This window comes from Bos grunniens, chromosome 14, assembly GCF_055505025.1.
Source record: "Bos grunniens cultivar Pamir isolate PY7600 chromosome 14, Bosgru_T2T1.0, whole genome shotgun sequence".
Taxonomy (NCBI): Eukaryota; Metazoa; Chordata; class Mammalia; order Artiodactyla; family Bovidae; genus Bos; species Bos grunniens.
This window is the reverse complement of record NC_141178.1, coordinates 8,380,782-8,403,249: the sequence shown is the minus strand read 5'-3', so window position 1 is coordinate 8,403,249 and position 22,468 is coordinate 8,380,782. Positions and strand designations below refer to the sequence as shown.

The window sequence follows — 22,468 nt, the reverse complement described above, 5'->3', positions numbered from 1 at the left end:
GACTAAAATATCTATTTTAATAAAACATTTAATTGCCTCAGTGACATCTACTGATTTTACTCTTTTTTTCAAACTGTGGGTCATACCGTATAGCCCAACTTCAAAGTCTGTCCTTTCAAATTTATCTTACATCACACTTTTTGCTGACATTGCTAATACACCTTTTCAGAAAAGGGCTATTATTTCTTATTAGTTTTCACCTTCGTGACATAACCCATTAACCAAAAAAAAACCCAAAAAACTCACACTATATATATCATTGGTTTGAACAAGAAAATGAAAAAAAATAGCTCTAGTAATATTATACAGCAATCAAAACTTATGAATTAAGCTTGAATGTGATCTGGAAGGCTTCACATGATGTACTAAGTGCAAAAATCAGGTTGAAGTATGATGTGTTATAACAACGATAATATTAAGAAACAATCCTTCCCCAAAAGAGCATATATTTTAAATATGAGTAGGAAGAAAGCGATAGAATGATACATATTAATCTGTTAATTTTGGTTGTTACCTTGGTTGATAGTTCAGGCTAGAAACAGGAGTACAAACACATGTTGAAGGATTTTTTTTCTTTATATGCTGTACTCCTTTATCTTTGAAACATTTTAAGGAGGTCAATAAATAACATTTATATGTGTAATGTGGATAACAGAGCTTAATGAACAACTCTGAAGAGGACTGGAACCTGAGACTGTAGGGTAGGAATGCTATACTACCCCTGATTTAAGTCTAAGGGGTACACCTCAAAAAGCCAAGCATCTCAAACAAGTAATAAATAATCCACAAAGAAAGCGTATGTGAAAATGGTTTTCACGAGAAACATGTGGAACCTGAGAACATTGCTTTGTATAATAAACATATAATTATTAATTGAAAAAAGTTTTAATTAACCAAAGAAGACAAAAATTGAACTATGCAGCAAAACACAAACTTTCTACGGTATTAATTTAAAAAATACTATAATATCATGGAAGGAGACTAATATTTATCTGAAGAAGAAACTGCATTGAAGTTTTAAATACTCATATGAATCTCATAAATACAACATTATCAAGGCAAAAGAAATATAAAATACTCTTATACACTGACTTCTTTTCTTGGAAAGAGTTATTTTTTATGGCTTTTATTGTGAAAGAAATTTAAAGATGGTGATTGAGAAAGCACAAGTATTTCTGGGTAAGGCTGAAGACCCATTTGCTTATTATCTTTCAACTTTTGTACTATAACTCTGGCAAATTCTTCTCCTTGAATGTCAGTGGTATCCAATAACTGTCTGACTTTTGAGGTCCTTGTAGGTTTGGTACTAATGAGTTCATAGTCCTCCTTCATTATCAAATCTCTGGACAGGAGGGCGTCTAGAGATTGGTTAAGGCAGGCTTCAGTCATCTGGCTCACAATGTCTTCCCTTTTACTCTGGATCCACTGTTGGGCTATACCAGGCTGAAATCGCCCTGTAGAAAAGCAATGACAGGTAAAGAAGTGGGGACAGATACACAGTTATGAGTAAAATCAGATGAAAAACAAAATAATAAGACATAAAATCTAATTTTTCTGTAATTAAGCTAATATGGAACAGCACTATTTTGAAGGATGCTATTAATTTTCAGGAAAAATTCAGATATTTGGGTTATCTCTTCCCTTCCCCTCCAAGAAAATGCACTGCATTTTTACTCTCTGTAAATCGTGGAGGCAAATGTCACTTTTTGTCATATTTTTTTTTAAACATAAAGGATACTTGAATATTTGATAAATAAAAATGTATTTACTTTAGTGACATACTAAGTCACACACTTCTCTGAGCACTCCTTCCCTAGACAGATGTTCATGGAATACCACTTAGGCCTGTGTTTACATGTTAACACTCTTCAGGGATTGGCAGTGCTTTCCTTCTCACAATACGTATATACCATACTGAAGAACATAAAACATTAAATAGCATATCTACTGAATATACAGTTGTGAGGTAAATGGCATCATTTACAAAGCATTTCACAGCACATATTTACCTGAGTTTCCCTCAGCTGAGAGAGGATTCACTATTGCTAAAGAGCATGGGGCAGTCCTGTGGTCACAGAACGCTACCCGACAATCCATACAGAAGTCACTGTTCCGACTGTGATTCACTGAACATTGATGGAGCGCAGAGAAATCTTGAGTTTTTGCTATAAAACACAACATCTCCATTAGGGGTAGAATATTCCTATTAGCTAAAATATGAATGTCTGGATCACACAGAGGGTGGTATTTAATGACTTTTAATTTTCATTGTATAAGCTCATTCATAAAACTCACAAGAAAATAGTGTTTAGATCAAAAAGGTTTATGATGAATTTTTTTAAACCATATTTCTGTCTGTGCTTGTCTGTCCTATATAAATTATAAATCATAGAATTTTACTTCTTTGTATCATATTTTTTCTTCTGTGTCATCTTCCCCCTTCTGCACTTCAAATGTGTCCTGTGAATTTATATGTCTTTCCACAGTTTCCTTTGGCAATCTTATTAAACATCAACGTCTCAATGGTCACCTCCCTTCCCAAATCCATGAAATTGAATTTTCTGTCTTCACTGAACCTTAAGTCTTACATTTTCAACAGGATATAACCCTCATATATGCTAAGCACCTCAAATTGTAAAAAGTTAAAAAAAATTATTCATCTTAGCTCTAAAACCCATTTCAACTCCTATTTCTGTTAATATCACCAATGTTCTTCCAACTAAACTTGTTCAAAGCTTTATCTTCATCTTTTTTTCTCTATTCCCTCCTACAAGTGAAAAGTTGTAGTCCTATCAGTGTGTCCTCTGTAACATTTCTCACACCATTCTCCGCTTCGTATCCTCTGGAGCAGGTTTCATAATTTCTCATGGAGTACATTAATAGACCAATAGTCTCCTAACCCGGAGAAGGCAATGGCACCCCACTCCAGTACTCTTGCCTGGAAAATCCCATGGACGGAGGAGCCTGGTAGGCTGCAGTCCACTGGGGCGCTAAGAGTCAGACACAACTGAGCGACTTCACTTTCACTTTTCACTTTCATGCATTGAAGAAGGAAATGGCAACCCAGTCCAGTGTTCTTGCCTGGAGAATCCCAGGGACGGGGGAGCCTAGTGGGCTGCACAGAGCCTATGGGGTTGCACAGAGTTGGACGCGACTGAAGCGACTTAGCAGCAGCAGTAGTCTCCTAACTGGGCTCCCCACCTTGAATCTCCTTTCCCTTCCAAAATATCCTATATATTCCAGCCAGGATGAATCTTTCTAAAGCAAAAAAGTTTATCATGTCACACACACCCTTGCTCAAAAATTTGCAATAGTTGCTTCCTACCCAAGCAAATGAGTCCAAATGGCTTAGCCTAGTATTAGAATTCATCCTGATGACTCCACCCTCCTCATCTTTGATGACCTCTCATTCACCGTCTTTGCCAGCTAGACCCAACTACTCACTGTTCTCTGGGTTTTCTTGCTTCTTTGCCTCTATGTAGTTCCTTTTGCCTGGAATGCCCATCCTTTATAACTATAGGTCCAACTTTCAGCCAGAAATAATTTCTTCATGATGACAACATGGTGTAGTAGAGTGACATGAAAATATTTATCAAAAAGACCTGGGTTCAAATCTTGGATTTGCCAGTTACTAACTATGTGATCCAGCAGTCTTGATCTTAAGAATCTGTAAAATGAGGAATATCTCCCTCACAAGGTTGTTGTGAAAGTACTTTGTAAAAATTTACTTTTCCACTATACTACCATAGCTCTACATCCCTATATCTCGTACAGTATATTACTTTTTATCTAATACTGTGGTGACTTAGTGGAGAAGGCAATGGCAACCCACTCCAGTACTCTTGCCTGGAAAATCCCATGGACGGAGGAGCCTGGTGGGCTGTAGTCCATGGGGTCCCTAGGAGTTGGACACGACTGAGCGACTTCACTTTCACTTTCATGCATTGGAGAAGGAAATGGCAACCCACTCCAGTGTTCTTGCCTGGAGAATACCAGGGACGGAGGAGCCTGGTGGGCTGCCGTCTATGGGGTCGCATAGAGTCGGACACGACTGAAGCGACTTAGCAGCAGCATGGTGACTTAGAAATATTTTTCTTCTTTCTTACAAGATATTTTAAAAAATATCTTTCTGGAGTGTCTAACAGAATGCTTTTTATACTTAAATGTATTTGTTTAACATCCCATTACTATTTTCACATCTTTAGACTGTCACTTTTAAAAAATAAGTTATGAATGCAAACGAAAGACACGTTCCATACGAACCATGACTACCTGCAAGAATATAATCTTGAAAGAAAATTGAAAACTTGTAAGTAATAACTGGCTGAAAAATATACACACCAGATAAAAAGTCCTTGTCTTGAGGAGCTGACAGGGACCTTGAGGTTCCAGGAGAACCACTAGTTTTATGGAGCTGAGAGGATCCACATGATTCCTAAAATAAATAGAAGATAAATTGTTTATGTTAATGCAAAATTATTTAAAAAGTTATACAGCTTTAATTTCTAAACAGGTCTTGCTTTTGGCTTATTATAAACAAAGAATCAAGACTAACACAAATTATACTTTACAAAATTAAACACATATATGAAATAACAAAAAGCAAGGTGAACTTGATTTATCAGGTCAATTGGGTGAGTGGGGCAATAGTTAAATATACTAGAAATCATTATTTTTTCAATATTTTGTATATAATCTCACAGACTGTCCAGCTGATGAAAAACTTGAGATCTGTAGCTCTGACTACCTAATATTGATTCAGATCAAACGCCTATTCTCAAGCCTCAGGTTCCTTCAACATGGAGGAGCAGAAATTCATGGAAGAAGTAATACCGAACTTGGCTCCAATCCCAGCTGTGTCATGGAATTACTGCCTAACCTTTAACAAGGCATTTAAATAATCTGGTTCTCAGGTTCTTTCTGTATACCTATCTAAAAACGTGCATGTATGGGCTCAAAGATCCAAGAGACAGCATATGTAAAGACTACACACTGTGTTTTATGGTTCATTTTGAAGGTATTATTACATTTCTGAATCTGTAAAGAGAACATATTTTATATGTTCCTAAAAGAAATGATTAATATGAAATAATTCTGAATAAATGCTACCAAAGAAATCTATTTGAATAGCCACATAAATAGCATTTTCCTTTATCCAGTCATTGTAAGAAGTTAAGAACAAGGCAGGTAGTACAGCTTATAGTGGCCAAAGTGTATCAGTGATTTGCCTATGTACTACCCTGGGACACCAGTCTTCACATAAAATGATGACAGGGACAGAATTCAATGCCCCAGAAAGAAGCGAGGACTGTGATTTGATGAGATGAACCAAACTGGAGATGGCCATCTTAAAATCTTAAAACCTCCCTGGACTTGAGCTTCTCATCTATAAAAGAGCAAGACAGACTAAACGATTTTTCATATTCTTCTCACATTTTGAGTTTAATTAGCATAATTTTTTTTTTTTTTACCTCCTGTGGACCAGAATTTACAGGTATGTTCGGAGATAACTCCCTTTTCTTCTTGTCACTTAAGTGAACAGTTCTTGATGCATTCTGTAACTGAAATACATACATACATACATGTGTTTGAATTAGAGGTGACGTATAGAACAGTCTTTTGGACTCTGTGGGGGAGGGCGAGAGTGGGATGATTTGGGAGAATGGCACTGAAACATGGATAATATCATATGTGAAACGAATCGCCAGTCCAGGTTCGAAGCATGATACAGGACGCTCAGGGCTGGTGCACTGGGATGACCCAGAGGGATGGTATGGTGAGGGAGGTGGGAGGGGGGTTCAGGATGGGGAACACATGTACACCCATGGTGGATTCATGTTGATGTATGGCAAAACCAATACAATATTGTAAAGTAATTAGCCTCCAATTAAAATAAATAAATTTATATTAAAAAAAAAAGAATTAGAGGTGATTACAAAGTTATATGCGGAGAAGGCAATGGCACCCCACCCCGGTACTCGTCTGGAAAGTCCCACGGACGGAGGAGCCTGGTGGGCTGCAGTCCATGGGGTCGCTAGGGGTTGGACACGACTGAGCAACTTCACTTTCACTTTTCACTTTCATGCGCTGGGGAAGGAAATGGCAACCCACTCCAGTGTTCTCGCCTGGAGAATCCCAGGGACGGGGGAGCCTGGTGGGCTGCCGTCTATGGGGTCGCACAGAGTCGGACACGACTGAAGCGACTTAGCAGCAGCAGCAGCAGAAAGTTATATGAATAAAATACATTCTACTTAACATAATTTTATATAGTTATGCAAAATCAATGGAAAGAAAAGCTCAATCAGTTGAGAATATAATACCTAACTTAAAGGTAGAGATAGTGTAGAATAGGGGAAATAACTTTAGAGATATATGCTTTGAATTCTGTCTCATATTAACTGGTTACCTTGAACAAATTCATCTTTTAAAATGGAATGATATTTACATGCAGGGTCATTCCAAAGATTGAGATAATAAAGTACCTAGTTCAAACTAAGTACTTTATATATTTTAATTTGTGTGTACCTCTATCTATCCATAATTATTAAGCATTTACTATATTTTAGGCACCATGATTCTAAGTAATATTATTATTTCTATTTTAATGATAAGAAGTTGAGGGCTGGACTAAGTAAAGGAGGCAGAGTGACCTAACAGAATGATGGGGGCCAAGCAGATCTGATCAGAATGCAGGAACCCTGTCTGATTTGGGGCATGAGACTTAATCTTAGTTTCCTTATCTGTAAACTGGAGATAAGAGTATCTATTTTTGTGGATTACTGCAACAAGGATTAGAAGTAATATATGCAGAGGCCCTAAGATTACTTTCTAAGCATTCGATATATGATATCCATTACTAAGCAGATGATTTATTTAAATGCTATGCCTTTGTACTAAAATCATTTAGTGATTCACTCCTGTCTCTTTAAGCCAGGTTTGGATTAACTGCCATCACTATTGAGTGATTTAAAAACAAACTCATCAGTCTGGTTTTCTTCCTCAAACCAACATAATATCAGCTGCTCTATAGAACTTTAGAAATTGGTGGGATCCATACCCAACACTTCATTATTCACACTTAACAACTGTCTGCTCTGTAACATGTCTAAGAACTTTTAAGAGAAAAAAAATTACTATTCATCTGTGTACATAATCTATCTGACAGTATTTTGCACACAGCAGTCCAATGAAAATTTGTTAAACAGATTTTTATATGAACCTTTTAAATTCATCTTTAGATCCATTTCTGTTATATAAATCTTTTCTGTGCTTTTAAATTTATTAAAATATTTCTGATTATGCATTATCATTAATTACAAACACCATTTTTCATAACTCATCAGTTAATTCAAATTATTTGAGTCAGACCCTAGAAAGAAATACAATGAAATATGAAGAAAAAACTTTGATTCAGTTTTTACTATTGAAGATATAACAGATGCTATCCATGAAAACATGTATTATAGGAGCCAGTTTCAAAGAAAAAATGAAAAAAATGTATGGAATTCAAACAAAACAACTACCCCAAATGGTGATCTTTATTTTCAGGAATTTCTTTGTGAAAAATCTTATTATCTTATTAAATTTGTATTCCATTCTTGGCCCTGCCATTAGCTAGCTGTGTAGTGTTATGTGACTTACTTCCTTATACCTCAGTTATTTCGTCTATGAAATGGAGATGATATTCTTTCCCTAAGAGTTTTACAGAATTGATACAAAGATTCCAAAAAAATAAAAATGTAACTAAAACAACTCTGAGTGAAAATAATACTGCAACTTAAAAACACTGACTAAAGACAGTAATGTTATTATTATATGATATTCATGTATTTGAAAATACATACTTTAAATTACTTTAAGAAGCGAAAACTTCTCCCCAAAATTAACAGTTTTAAATATAGATCCTAGTATTTAAGTTGGCTGGGGATAAAAAAAGGAACTGAACTGCTTCTCTTCCAGTTCAGTTTCTTGTAATCAAGGTTGTAGGAAAGGTACAAGAAAACAGATCCTTCTATCCATCTTTGCTTGGCAGAAGAGCAGCAAGTTGTAAGGAGAGAAAAGGGAACTGAAAAGACAAAGCAAAAAGAAATATTATCAGAAGTTTGTTTCTACTGAGAAGTGGAGAGACTGGAATGTTCTGGAAAAGACTACCTACTCAGAACCAGGGAAGTAAATGAAAATTTATCAAAATATTAAAACACAGTTCCTCAAAACATTCAGGCACTGATATGCCAACATTTTTTTAAGTTTGAGTGAGGGCAATTGTTTCCTTTATATACTTCCCTTTAAACCAAAATTTTATGGTTATCCTTTATGCACTTCCCTTTTAAACCAAAATTATGTTAACAGATCCACAAACTGCAAGAGGCAAGCAATGTCATTTAGTGATAAATCAATGGTAGATTATGCCTGTCACAGCCCAAGAATTCAGCTAATAAATGACAGTTTTTATTATCATATCCCAAATGCTATTTCGTGAAACCCAGCAAGTGTTAAACTAAGCTGACTTTGTCCCTAAATGACTGTAGTTGCTTTTTAAACAATTTTTAATAACAGCAAGAAAACCCTGCAGTAATAGGTCCCTTCAGTTGTTCTTCTGATTTACAAGAGCCAGAATGAGTAAATGAGACAACCACTCTAGGTAATTCATATCAACTGCTGCTTTGGTCCATGCAACATGGAGTGTCTGAGTGGGAAAACAAAATAAATACACAAATAAGCAATAAAACATTCACATTTTGGTCTCAATTATTAATAAAAATTCTATAGCTTAATTTGGCAATAAACCTCTGAAAAACCCAAGAAACCTGAATAAAGATAAGCACAATCATCCAGGCATCTTTTACTCTGTATGTATCAAAACTTTTGGGAAATAAACATAGATTAAACAACAACAACTGTGGTAATTTAGGGTAAAATTATACACAATTCAGGCACTCATTGCACATTTCAAATTTACATTTGATATACGGGAGGTCTGAAAATGTCTTGGAAATCTGGAGGTGGCTGTTTGAATAAAATGGAGAAGTTCTTTGGTGACAGATTTAAGACTGCATTCATACTCTCTAATAAATTCTACTGCCTCAGTACTGTAGCCTATATCTGTGGAAGGTATAAAACTAAAGGAAAAAAGAAAAAAGAACTAAACTACAAGTCTCCACGATTTAAAGTTTTAAATTTCTAACATTTCATATGACAATTTACCTTTGTTTTCTTTAGCTGAATAACAGCTTCAAGAAAAGTTATCTCTTCAAATGTTCTCAAAACTGGTTCAAGTTCTATTAAACATTCTAAATAAGAAAAAAAGAGTCCAGGTTGCTTATAACCATTAAAATGAAAAACATAAATGCTAATATTAAGTGATAAGGCCTTAAGTCAATTTTTTCCCAAACTGATGACATTCAAAATCATTAGAATGTTTACTGCCAAAATAAGGATGCTTATTATAGGCATAAAGATAGATATATCTAAATAAAGACAGATCAATGGAATATAATTGAGAGTCTAAAAATAAGCCTTTGCAAGTATGGTCAATTATTTTTTGACAAAGTTGCTAAGATAATTCAACGAGGAAAGGACACTCTTTTCAACAAATGTTGGATACCCACACGAAAACAGATTTTAGACTCTTACCTCACAACATACATAGAATTAACTTGAAATGGACTATGCACCATGGACAGAGGAGCCTGGTGGGCTACATACCATGGGGTTGCAAAGAGTGGGACATAACTGAAGTGACTTAGCATGCATACACAGACTATGCACATAAATGTAAATATAAGAAATCTTCATTGCCTTGAGTTAGGCAAATAATTCCCAGGATATGGTATCAGAAATAGGATCCATAAAATATCTTTGATAACTGGACTTCAAAAAAGTTGAAACACTTACATTAAGAAAAATGATGCATTAAGAAAAACAGTGCAATTAAGAAAAATGAAAAGACAAGCCCCAGACTAGGAGAACATTTTTACCTATCATGGATCTGATAAAGAACTTATATCTAGAATATAAAAAGAACTCTAACAACTTAAGACAAATAACCCAATTTAAAAATGAGAAAAGGATTGAATTTCAGCAAAGGAGACACACAAATAGCTAAAAAGCACATGAAAATATGCTTAAACACCATTAGACATTAGGAGATGCAAATTAAAACTACAGTGAGGTATCATTCCATACTCACTAAAACAGCTATAATTAAAAAGACAAAATAACAAGTACTGACAATGATGCAGAGAAAAGGAAAACCTCACACATTGCTGGTAGGAACGTATCACAGTGCAGCCGCTTTGGAAAACAGCTTGGCGATTTCTTTAAAATGAAGGATAAATTTACCACACAACCAATTGCACTCATAGGTCAGAGAAATGAAAACATATGTTCACATACACACGTGCATATGAACAGTCATAGAAGTATGATTAATAATAGCCAACAAGGAGAAACAAGTCATAATTCTGCTATTACTACAGTAATATATAGACAAGCTGCTCAAGGGAGAGGTCAGGGCTCCAGAAATAAAACTGGGCATCAAGAAGGTAGAGATGGTACAAAAGCCATGGTTTGGACTGGATCGTCTAGGGAGAAAGTGCAGGTGGAAAACAGTAAAGAAGCCATATTTAGCTCTAAGCCATTTTCAACAGTTAGAAACTGAGCAGAGGAAGAAAAAAAGAGAGGAAGAGATGATAATAGGGAGGGACGCATAGTCTCTTGTGCCTTTGAAGCTATCAGGGGGCAAGTTTCAAGGAGGGAAAGAGTCAGCCAAAACTCTTCTACTGAGAGGCTAAGTGAGATAATCAGTATTTCAACACTGCTTTCCTCGGTAACTTGAACAAACACAGCTTTAGTGGCAATATGAAACAGAAGACTGTTGTACGTCTGTTAATAAATAAATTAGAAGGAAAGAAGTAGAGACAACAAGTATGGGCAATTCTTACCAAGTGTTTAGATCCAAATCCAAGTGGAAAAATGATACCAGACCACCTGACCTGCCTCTTGAGAAACCTATATGCAGGTCAGGAAGCAACAGTTAGAACTGGACATGGAACAACAGACTGGCTCCAAAAAGGAGTATGTCAAGGCTGTATATTGTCACCCTGCTTATTTAACTTCTATGCAGAGTACATCATGAGAAACGCTGGGCTGGAAGAAGCCCAGCTGGAATCAAGATTGCCGGGAGAAATATCAATAACCTCAGATATGCAGATGACACCACCCTTACGGCAGAAGGTGAAGAGGAACTAAAAAGCCTCTTGATGAGAGTGAAAGAGGAGAGTGGAAAAGTTGGCTTAAAGCTCAACATTCAGAAAACAAACCTCATGGCATCTGGTCCCATCACTTCATGGGAAATAGATGGGGAAATAGTATCAGACTTTATTTTTGGGGCTCCAAAATCACTGCAGATGGTGACTGCAGCCATTTAAAAGATGCTTACTCCTTGGAAGAAAAGTTATGACCAACCTAGATAGCATATTGAAAAGCAGAGACATTACTTTGCCAACAAAGTTCTGTCTAGTCAAGGCTATGGTTTTTCCAGTGGTTATGTATGGATGTGAGAATTGGACTGTGAAGAAAGCTGAGTGTCAAAGAATTGATGCTTTTGAACTGTGGTGTTGGAGAAGACTCTTGAGAGTCCCTTGGACTGTAAGGAGATCCAACCAGTCCATTCTAAAGGAGATCAGCCCTGGGTGTTCTTTGGAAGGATTGATGTTAAAGCTGAAACTCCAGTACTTTGGCCACCTCATGCGAAGAGTTGACTCACTGGAAAAGACTTTGATGCTGGGAGAGATTGGGAGCAGGAGGAAAAGGAGACGACAGATGAGATGGCTGGATGGCATCACCGACTCGATGGACTTGAGTTTGAGTGAACTCCAGGAGATGGTGATGGACAGGGAAGCCTGGCGTGCTGCGATTAATGGGGTCACAAAGAGTCGGACATGACTAAGCGACTGATCTGATCTGAAGGATGATGTGGGGTCAAGAATTTTTGTCCTATATAAAGATAGGATCTAATAGTATAATAGATCTGTATGACAAAGGAAGGATCCAGTACACAGGTAGAGACTGGCAATGCAAGAGCGGAGAGAGAATGTTAAGGAACAGAATGCTGCAGAGGAAGAAAATGGCATCCAGAGACAAAGAAACACTGCTGAGAGTTGTATAAGAACACTTTTCTTTCCACTGTAAAAGAGAGAAGCAGTAAGACAGGTCAAGTACAACTAAGTTGATGGATCGGGTGGTAGAACTATGAGGGAGTTCTCTCTCATGGTTTCTATTTCCTCAGTGCTCAAAAGAAACATGGAACATGGGGTGTAGGAAACTTAAGAAGGGAAGATAAGGTACAATATGGATTACCTCTGTCTTCTCTGAGTTCAGAATCTATTAAGAAAAGCTACAAAATTATGACAGATGTTGATCAAAATATCACCTTTATTACAGATAAAACTAAATGGAATTATGTCCCTTTTCAGATCTGTAGCATATAGGCTTACTAGTAATATTTTGCCCCTTCAACTGAGTTTTACTTACTCAGCTACAGGCCTCACCTGCTTCCATATGGAGAAGCAGAAAAATGTATGCATCTTTTAGACAAGCTTGCTTCCAAAAGTAGGAGAAAATTGAGAATGGATTAGCTAAGTATGGTTAGTTTTTCTCCAAAATTAATGGATGAGCAGGAGTGTTGAGGGGCAGACAGAAGCTGGAAATGTTCCTCCCATGCTTCTCTTCTTGGAGATTGAAATGGGATTTCATCTCCACTTTGGGAACATAAAGTATGGGACTTATGCATCTCCTGCAGTAGTTCAAGATGATCATCTAGGACAGTAATGTTCAAACTTTTGGGTCTCAGAACTTCAAAATTATCCCAAAGAGCTTTTGTGTATGTTGATCATATCTATTGACATTTACTATATTAGAAATTAAAACTGAGAACATTTTAAAACATCAGAGTATATGAAAATACAGTACATTATCCCAATGATATCATTACACCTCATTTAGTCTCTGGAAACTATTTTTCCAGAGGATGAGAGTGAAAAGGGAAAATAATACCTTAATATTTATTAGTTTGAAAAAGTTTTGATTTTGTGAATCCTTTATAAGTCTCAGGGACCAACCCACCTTCAGGGGTCCCTGTACCACCACTTAAGAATAGGTGATCTATGAGAATGTATTTGAAAACATAACAGAATGCTAGTAGTGTTTAGAGTTCAGTTTTAGCTATTAAAGAAAAACCAATGAATTCCATTTCTGGACAAGATGAAGCAACAACGACCAATGCATTCTCCTGTCTTAAATACCTAACAGTCAGACAAAATGCATGAAACAGTGGTTATTAAGACACTAGGTATCAGGCAACAAAAAGGGACAGTGATCTCTGAGTAACTGAGGTGAGCCCTACCACAGCCTGACTGCCCAAGCATCCTGCCTTGAGAGTTTCCAGCTATACTACAGGGATAGGCAAATAAAGGTGAGGCCTGGTGGAACCTCAAGCTGAAGACAACGGGCTTAGAGTTAGGGTAGACCACAGCACAGCAGACAGAGTTCATGGGACACTGTAGGAAAGAGGAGAACGCGTAGAGAGAACTCCAGAGATCTGCAGAACATTCCTCTCAAATATTCAGCAGCACTGACCAATGCAGGACGTAGAAGTCACTAAGCCAAAAGCCAGTGTTTTCGATGAACAATAGGGAAAAGCTAGGAAGTCTGTAGAGAAGTTAAGTGAGTATTAGTCTTAGTCTTAGTATTAGAGAAGAGAAAAAACTATTAGTTGCTCAACTGTGTCCAGAGTGTCTTTGCGACCCCATGGACTCCACCCCATGTAGCCCACCAGGCTCCTGTGTCCATGGAATTCTGAAGGCCAGAATACAGGAGTGGGTAGCCATTCCCTTCTCCAGGGGATCTTCCTGACCCAAAGAATCATCCTGCAATGCAGGAGACCAGGGTTTGATCCCTGGGTGGGGAAGATCCCCTGGAGAAGGGAATCGTTACCCACTCCAGTATTCTTGCTGGAGAGAAGTAAAGTAAGTTTTGACTAATGGCATGATCTTCAGAAGAGCTAGAATCTTTAGGAAATGGAGAAGAAATTACAGTTTGAAAATGGCACCGGGGACAAAGGAGATATATATATATCTCCTATTAAATGGTGCTTGGAAATAAGAGAGAAAATGCTAATCCATTATTACAGCATATTTTGATTTTTTTTAAGTACAATGCAGATAAGCACTAGACATAAGTTTTGAATGCAAAATATATTTCATTTTTTTTTCTAGCTGGAAAGAAGATTCCCAGTCTACAGCTTGTCTTTTAATTTTCTGTAGCATCTTTTGAAGTGCAAATTTTTCAATTTTTTTGAAAATCAGTTATCAAAAATTTTTTAATAGATCTTGTTTTTGATGTTATATATAAGAGCTCTTGGCTCAATCCGAGGTCATGAAGATTTTCTTCTATGTTTACATTTAGGTGATGATCCATTCTACCTCTGAAATATATTTTAATTCTATCTGATTTTTTTGATTTCCAGGATTGGTCTAGAGATTCTACTCTTGCCCTTCTCCAATCAATTTTTTTACACAGCAACAAATAGCTCCTAAACTTAAATTTATCATGTTCTTTCTCTGAAAACTTGTATTTGGAATAATCTTCTAATCTTTTTATGATAGCCAACAGTCTCTCCTTACCACTTCAATCTCATCATCTAACAACTGAATCAAAAAAAAAATAATGAACTTTTGACTTTATCATCTAACTTGTGTGACTGTTCAAGGAATACTTTATTTACAGCATATTCGCTATTTTTGCAATTCAAAAGGTCCAGATTAAAACTGTACACTTACTTAAGAAAGACGGTCTTTCATCTGGATTTTGCGCCCACCCACTTTCTATTAGAGAGATCATAAGTGCTCGATGAGGTATATCAAATGGCAAACTTTCTTCATTAGTGTCAGGTCGATGTCCTTGTGACACACTATACATAATCTGCAAAGGATTGGTGACGTCTGTCAAAACAAATGAAAATATATTTCATTCATTAGAAATATATTATGATCTAACATATTAATTACATTCTAAACTCAACCAGATGAAAATCAGAGAATCTTAAAAACCTTAGGTATAATTCATTACCTCCCTTTCTGTCAAAGGAATATTTATATCCCAGCTATTCCCAGACTTACAGGAGGAGTTTATAGCTTCACCTCTTTAATTCTGGGCTTGGCCACATGATTTGATTTGGCCAATGGAATATGAAGACAGTAGAGCAAAGCAGAGCTCAGCAGAGCTGAGTAGAACTAGCAGAGCCGAGAAGAGTCACAGCAACTAATCATCTAGTGTGAATAAGAAATAAGTGTTTAGTTTGTTAGCTACTGAGATTTTGAGGTTGTTACACAGCAAACTGACCTAAACGAACCTCAAAGAAATAGACAACATTATCAGAAAATGTGAAAATTATTCTTCAATGTCTGCTGGTCTTTAAAGGAGCACTAATTAAGTTTTCATATAAAGAATTTTATAGTTGGAATGAACCTTAGAAATAAGAATTCAAAATTCTTATTTTGCAGATGAAAAAAATGAGGACTTAAGAGATTCAGTGGCTTAATAATGGAGTTAATTATTATCAGAACAAATCTATATTTTTCTGATCCTTAATTCAGTATTTTCCAATATACACGGGATTCAAGTGTGCTTTCCACAAAATGAATGGTAGACAGATTTAAAATAGGTGATCTTTATTTAGATAGCTCTGAGTGTGATTTACCAACATGATGTCGTAACAAGGAAGTCAAAGTACACTTACCTTCAAAAGGCTGTTTTCTGGATAAGACTTCCCATATAATAATTGCATAGCTGTTTAAGATAAAATATACATATAGTAACTATGCATAATAAACTACATAGTACGGATTTAAAAAGCTGACAGTTGAGATACCATTTTTGAAAATAATAATGTAGTGAAATGCTGCTTAAAGAATCGCTATATAGAACCAAGATGCTGAATATTTGTATACAGTTTTACTTTGAAAGGAAAATAATTCAATTTGAAAAATTAGGAAATTGGTACAATAAAAACAAAGTAATAGGCAAGGATAACTTGTGGATGATTCATTAATACTATGTCCTTTAATTACATGATTCTATCATTCACACAAAATAAAGAGTAATAAAAAAGACTGTCTCATGTAGCCCTATTCTACTGACTTTTTTCTGGTGTGAGTACTGTCTCTTTTGGTAAAGTTAAATGTTATTCACACTTTTCCCTCCCTCTCTCAAGGTCACATATGATAAAAGCCCTTGAATATTACAAATTAATAGAATGTAAAAGTAGCTTAAAGCGAGGCACCTTTATTTTTATATGTTTTTATTTTTATTTTTTTGGCTGCTCTGCACAACTTGCGAGATCCGTTTCCTGACCAGGGATTAAACCTGGTTCATGGCAGCGAAAGCCTGGAATCTTAATCACTAAGATGCCAGGGAATTCCTTAAAGCAAGGTATTTTTAATTTGAAAAATATTAACCACTGTCTCTAATTTATTTTCACTACATCTATGAGAGAAGCATAAGAATCATACTTTTAAACTGTAGCTTCAAAAAAAAAAAATAAACTGTAGCTTCAAAACTCTGATTGATTAATCTTGTGGAGAGAAAATGGCACCCCACTCCAGTACTCTTGCCTGGAAAATCCCATGGACAGAGGAGCCTGGTGGGCTATGGTCCACAGGGTCACAAAGAGTCGGACACGACTGAGCGAGTTCACTTCACTTTCAGTTCAGTTCAGTTGCTCAGTCGTGTCCAACTCTTTGCGACCCCATAAATCGCAGCACGCCAGGCCTCCTTGTCCATCACCAACTCCCTGAGTTCACTGAGACTCATGTCCATCGAGTCAGTGATGCCATCCAGCCATCTCATCCTCTGTCATCCCCTTCTCCTCCTGCCCCCCATCCCTCCCAACATCAGAGTCTTTTCCAATGAGTCAACTCTTCGCATGAGGTGGCCAAAGAACTGGAGTTTCAGCTTTAGCATCATTCCTTCCAAAGAACACCCAGGGCTGATCTCCTTCAGAATGGACTGGTTGGATCTCCTTGCAGACCAAGGGACTCTCAAGAGTCACTTCACTTTAGGCAAAGTTAACTCTGAGCAAAAGTAACATACTGTACCTATATATATCATGCTTGACAGAAGCCCTTGCTTTCTGTCCGGGTTCATAGTTTTCAGGTGGCATATAGACAATTGTCCCTCCTTCAGGTGCAGACTTACTACTTCGTGATTGTGAGAGGGACATCATGCGCCATTTTGATAAACCGAAATCTGCAATCTGGAAGGGAAAAGAGTAATTTAAATCCAGGAATTGTTTGCCTTTCTTTATATTTACTGTGTTTAGACATGAGACCAGAATAAATGCTATATATACACATATATATTAGTATTTTATTTCTATATATTCCACCAATCTCTTAACAAATTGGATTCCATAGTGCTGAAGCCCCCCCCCGCAACATCCTTAGAAGCAACACAAACTGACTGAGAGTTCAGAATAATATCACAAGTTTTAAAAGAAACTAAGATTTCAAAAATTAAACAGGAGTATTTTTTGCATTTAGAATAAAAGAACAGAATGAGTATATCCACTTTACTTTTTGTGACAAGTAGCTTTATATCATATGCTTTCAGAATTTACCTATACCTCACAAGACTGCTGAACTACTCACGTCTGATATGACCATCACTGTGTACATGTTCTTCTTTATATGTGCTTAAAACAGTACTTTCATATTTTGAAATAAGTAAAATTCCATTAAAGTATAACTCATTATTATATGAGTTTTGCTTACCACTAAAAGAATATCTGTTGACAATAGTGTAGTTAGCAATATAACATAGTTATGTCCATGCCAAGTGGTACCTAAAGAATTGTCAGTGACAGACATTCTGTACTTCTGACATGTCCTTTGTAGTTTACTTCACTTGAAAATTTTGTGCAGATACTACACAATATTTTGTGACTATCTAAAATGTTGTAATATTTTTAAAAAGGGAGACAAAAATGTAAGAACAGAAACAATATTTAATGAACAAAAAAGTATAAGGAAAGCTTTGAAGACATTTAATTTAAATTACTTAGACCTTACACTGTGCCATTTAGGAGTTGACAGAGTGGAATGAGCTCCATCCACCATACCATTTGTGTTTCAATCGTTTAACTCTTAAAATACTTACAAGCTTTAACAGAAGAAATAATTTCTTTAGTGTTTAGATGAATTTGAGATTAAAAAATTATAGCCCCACTCCAAAAAGGGACGGAAGACTATACAAATCTTTCATATATTACCATAATGAAAGGGTAAACTTAAGAAAAAAATTAGAAAAGACCAGGAGAAAAAATGGTGCCACGACATGAAGAGCTAAACTGGACTGATTTCTGAAGGCAATGCAAGATGTTATTTAGTCACGAAGTCGTCCAACTCTTTTACAACCCCATGGACTGCAGCCCGCCAGGCTCCTCTGTCCAGGGGACTTCCCAGCAAGAATACTGGAGTGGGTTACCATTTTCTTCTCCAGGGGATCTTCCCAACCCAGGGAGTAAACCCAAGTCTTCTGCGTTAGAGGCAGATTCTTTACCACTGAGCCACCAGGGAAGCTCCACTCAGGACCGTATTTGACACATAATGGGTGAACGATGTGTGTTAGTATTATTAATGTTTTATACACAAGAATAAACCTCTAAAGCTTGCTCTTATTCATACAATACCAACAACACAGAATGCAGTTTGAGGGTCTTTAATCTAAGGGTCTTTAAACTTTAATCTAAACTCTGCGCAACTGTATCCCAGTTACTCTTACTTGCCACTACAAACTCTTATTCCTCTCACTCATCCTCTAAAAGCAAAAACAGTGCTCCAGTTACACATTGGCTAGGATAATTAGCATTACTATGAGAAGGCAAAGAAGGCTGAGTGCCAAAGAATTGATGTTTTCGAATTGTGGTGCTGGAGAAGACACTTGAGAGTCCCTTGGATAGCAAGGAAGTCAAATCAATCAATCCTAAAAGAACTCAACCCTCAATATTCACTGGAAGGACTGATGCTGAGGCTGAAGATGCGAAGAGCTGACTCACTGGAAAAGACTTTGATGTTGGGAAAGACTGAAGGCCAAAGGAGAAGGAAATAGATAGCATGGCCTACTCAGTGGCCATGAATTTGAGCAAACTCTGGCAGTTAGTGGAGGACAGAGAGGCCTGGCGTGCTACAGTCCATGGGGTCGCAGAGAGTCCAACACAAATTAGCGACTGAACAGCAACAGGTTCTTACACCTAAACCATAAACTGCAAGCTACTGGGCTAAGCACTGGTGTGAGTACAGTGCTACAGAAAATGTATTCTTAGTTTGCTTATGTGCTCCGTTTACTTCACATTTGTGTTTTGAAACCTTATCTAGAAAAATTAATCAGAACTCCCTTTATCAGTCAATTTAGTTTGGTGTTCACATGGAACTACATTTCTTCCCCTTCTCTGTCACAAACACCATATACAAAAGACATGATTCATTAAATCTGGATCTTCCAGAGAAGAGAAAAAGTGAAGAATATGAGAGGGATGCAAGTTCTATGGTTTCTTGAGGATCCGGAAATATTTGGCATTCAACAATGAAGACAGAGAATAGGAACTTTTTATTTCTACACAAGATCTTAACACACATTTTAAAGGCAAAGGATCTGTTTAGTTAAAAACAGATGATAACGCACCAAGAATTTATTGTATAGCACAGAAAACTATATTCAGTATCTTATAATAACCTATAAAGGAAAATAATCTGAAAAACATAAAATTGAATCACTTTGCTGTATAACTAAAACTAACATAATACTGTAAATCAACTATACTTCAATTAAGAAAAATTTTAAAATCAGAGATTAAAACACTTTGCTCATAAAAATCATCCCTAATCCTACCACCCTACCAGAATAGCTATTTTCATTTACATAGTAATGTCTGTCTCTTTAAAACTATGAAGTTATCATCAGTAAGAAGCTATGAGGAAGAACTTCCAAGCATTCTGGTTTCCACACAGGACTGACAACAGGAGAGAAACCAGACACGGTGCATGTAAATGTTTACTTCAGACAAGCCTGTCACGGGCTCATTTGTATTTAAGGTGCACTAATAGATGCTGACAGCAGACCATCAAGTTGGACGTATTCTTTTTAAAGTAGAAGTAGATTGATCTTAACTAGTGGTAAAGATTTTTATTTTAGATACTATTAATATGTTTCTGATTAACATTACAGTGAGAAAATTTACTTAAAAAAAAAAAACTAACAAGGTGTGAGGTTCCATTTAATCTCATTAAGTACTTCAAGAGATTTTGTTTTGTATTTCATTTAAATGGCCCTTTCAAGAAGACAGGTAGAAAGGATAACTTAATTATTTATGAGTCACTGAAACTCTTACTTTTAAGGGACATTTACAAAATAACAAGTAGAGACACACAGGACACATATAAAAGAGTGTCACTAATTTATAAGAACTGTATTAGAAAGGTCACAGTTTTGAATGTTCTAAAAATAACAAAAATTAAAAAAACACACAAAGCCAAACTATTTTAAATTCTATTCATGTCAAATAAATACCCTACTCATCAATGAAAAAGAGAAAGTAGGGATCGTCATCACCTATTACTTTGCTTGGGTCTTCTCTATCAAGAATGGTTTCTGGACTGAGATGAAGGAAATAAGGTCCAAGGAGGTTGAAAAATTTATATAGTACAAGTCTCAGTTCATTTTACATATATTTCAGGTTTAGTTAGAACACTAGCAAATACCTCCACAGTGCAGAACAGAGAATAAATAGTATTTGTTTTGTTGAAGGTCTGTACGAACATCATGACCTGACCCATAAGGACAGCTGCAAACCCAAAAGGTCCAAGAACCTTGCCACCACCATCCACACCCTCTCGCCTTTTAGTATAAAAGCAAAAGCCTGAATTCTAGCTTGGGTGTGCTGGTTCTTTGGGACACTAATCCACCATCTTCTTGGTGTACTGGCTTTCCAAATAGGGTTGCTGTTCCTTGCCCCAACACCTCATTTGTTGATTTATTGGCTCTGTTGCATGGTAAGCAGTATAAAGTTGGACCTGGTAACAAGGACACTTGGGAAAGCAGTCAAAGAAGGACTTTTGTAACATTTGTATGAAAAAAAAAGGAGAAACATGGGCTAACAGTTCTTTTAGGAGTATGCCAAACAAAATGAATGCTTATTCTCCAAAAGTCCTAATTAATAAAAGGCCTGAACTTGACCTGAAGGGAGGTTTTTAGCACCATGTTGTGTAGCTCTGATTTGAGCACTGTAATGGTTAATAGGTAATCATGACTTGAAGACACAAAAAGTAGCTAATTAAATTTAAGGATGACACTAAGCTAGAAGACAAAGTTAAAAATCCTTGGACTACAGAAGAAAAAGGTCATGACAGCAAAAGCATGATCATAAAAGAAAAAAATTAAAACTTTTGCTCTGTGAAAGACCTTGCTGAAAAGGATGAAAAGAACAAACCTTGGACTGGCAGAAAAGGTCTCCCAACTATCAGTATGTATCTGACGAAGGACTTACATCTAAAAATACACAGAACTTTTAAAACTCAATAGTAAAAAAGCAAAGAGTCCAAGTAGAAAATGGTCTTAAGATCTGAAGACACACATCACTGAAAAGGATATAGAGATGGCAAATAAATAAATAACACTATTCAACATCATTGGAAAGTGAAAATTAAGATCATGGTATATATCACTATACATCCATTAGAATACCAGAATAAAAAACGGTGATAAAACCAAATGCTGGTGAGGGTGCAGAAAAGCTGGGTCTTTCATACGCTGCTGGTGAAATGTACAATGGTGCAGCTACTGTAGAAAACAGGCAGCTTCTTAAAGACCTAAACATACTTTACCATATGACCACACAGTTAAACTCCTGGGCATTTATCTCAGAGGAATAAAAACTTATGTTTGTTCAAAAAGTTGTACAGGACTATTCAATGGAGTTTTATTTTAACTGCCAAAGGCTAAAAGTAACTATGGTTAAACAACTCTAGTACACCCACACCATGGAATATTATTCACCAATGAAAAAGAAAACAATTCTTGACACAAGCAAAGACTCAAATGGATCTCAAAGGCCTTATGCTAAATGAACAAAGCCAATCTCAAAATATCATACATTGTATGAGTCCATTGTCAAAACAACAAAATTATAGAAAAGAAAAACAGATTACTGGTTGACAGCGGTTAGGGACGATGGAGGGAAGGTGAACATGACTATGCAGGGATAGTATAAGTGGTATCTTTGTTGTGATAGAATAGTGCTGTATCTTGACTGCTATCATAGCCACAGAAATTTACACAAGATAAAGTGAAACAGAACTACAAACTACATATGTGTACTGTACCAATGTCAAATTCCTGGCTTTGAAATGGTACT

The 22,468-nt window shown here is 36.3% G+C and overlaps 1 protein-coding gene across 5 annotated transcripts in view; it reads right to left on the bottom strand.

The window, feature by feature from the left end:
- Positions 1-1,095: 1,095 nt before the first annotated feature.
- The window catches only part of RIPK2 (receptor interacting serine/threonine kinase 2), a 38,426-nt gene continuing 17,053 nt past the window's right edge, over positions 1,096-22,468 (bottom strand). The window contains exons 4-12 of one of the 5 annotated variants that reach the window (XR_015140465.1): positions 17,157-17,314; positions 15,800-15,849; positions 14,841-15,002; positions 9,205-9,290; positions 5,472-5,561; positions 4,342-4,435; positions 3,445-3,667; positions 2,010-2,165; positions 1,096-1,454 (exon numbers count right to left, since the gene is read on the bottom strand). Coding sequence is in view for 1 of the 5 variants with exons in the window: in XM_086335860.1 (XP_086191986.1) it covers positions 1,111-1,454; positions 2,010-2,165; positions 4,342-4,435; positions 5,472-5,561; positions 9,205-9,290; positions 14,841-15,002; positions 15,800-15,849; positions 17,157-17,314 (1,140 nt within the window). In the remaining 4 variants the exon portion in view is untranslated. Of the gene's footprint in view, positions 1,455-2,009; positions 2,166-3,444; positions 3,668-4,341; positions 4,436-5,471; positions 8,066-9,204; positions 9,291-14,840; positions 15,003-15,799; positions 15,850-17,156; positions 17,315-22,468 lie in introns of all 5 variants that reach the window. The other 4 variants (XR_015140466.1, XR_015140468.1, XM_086335860.1 and 1 more) reach the window with 4 other exon arrangements.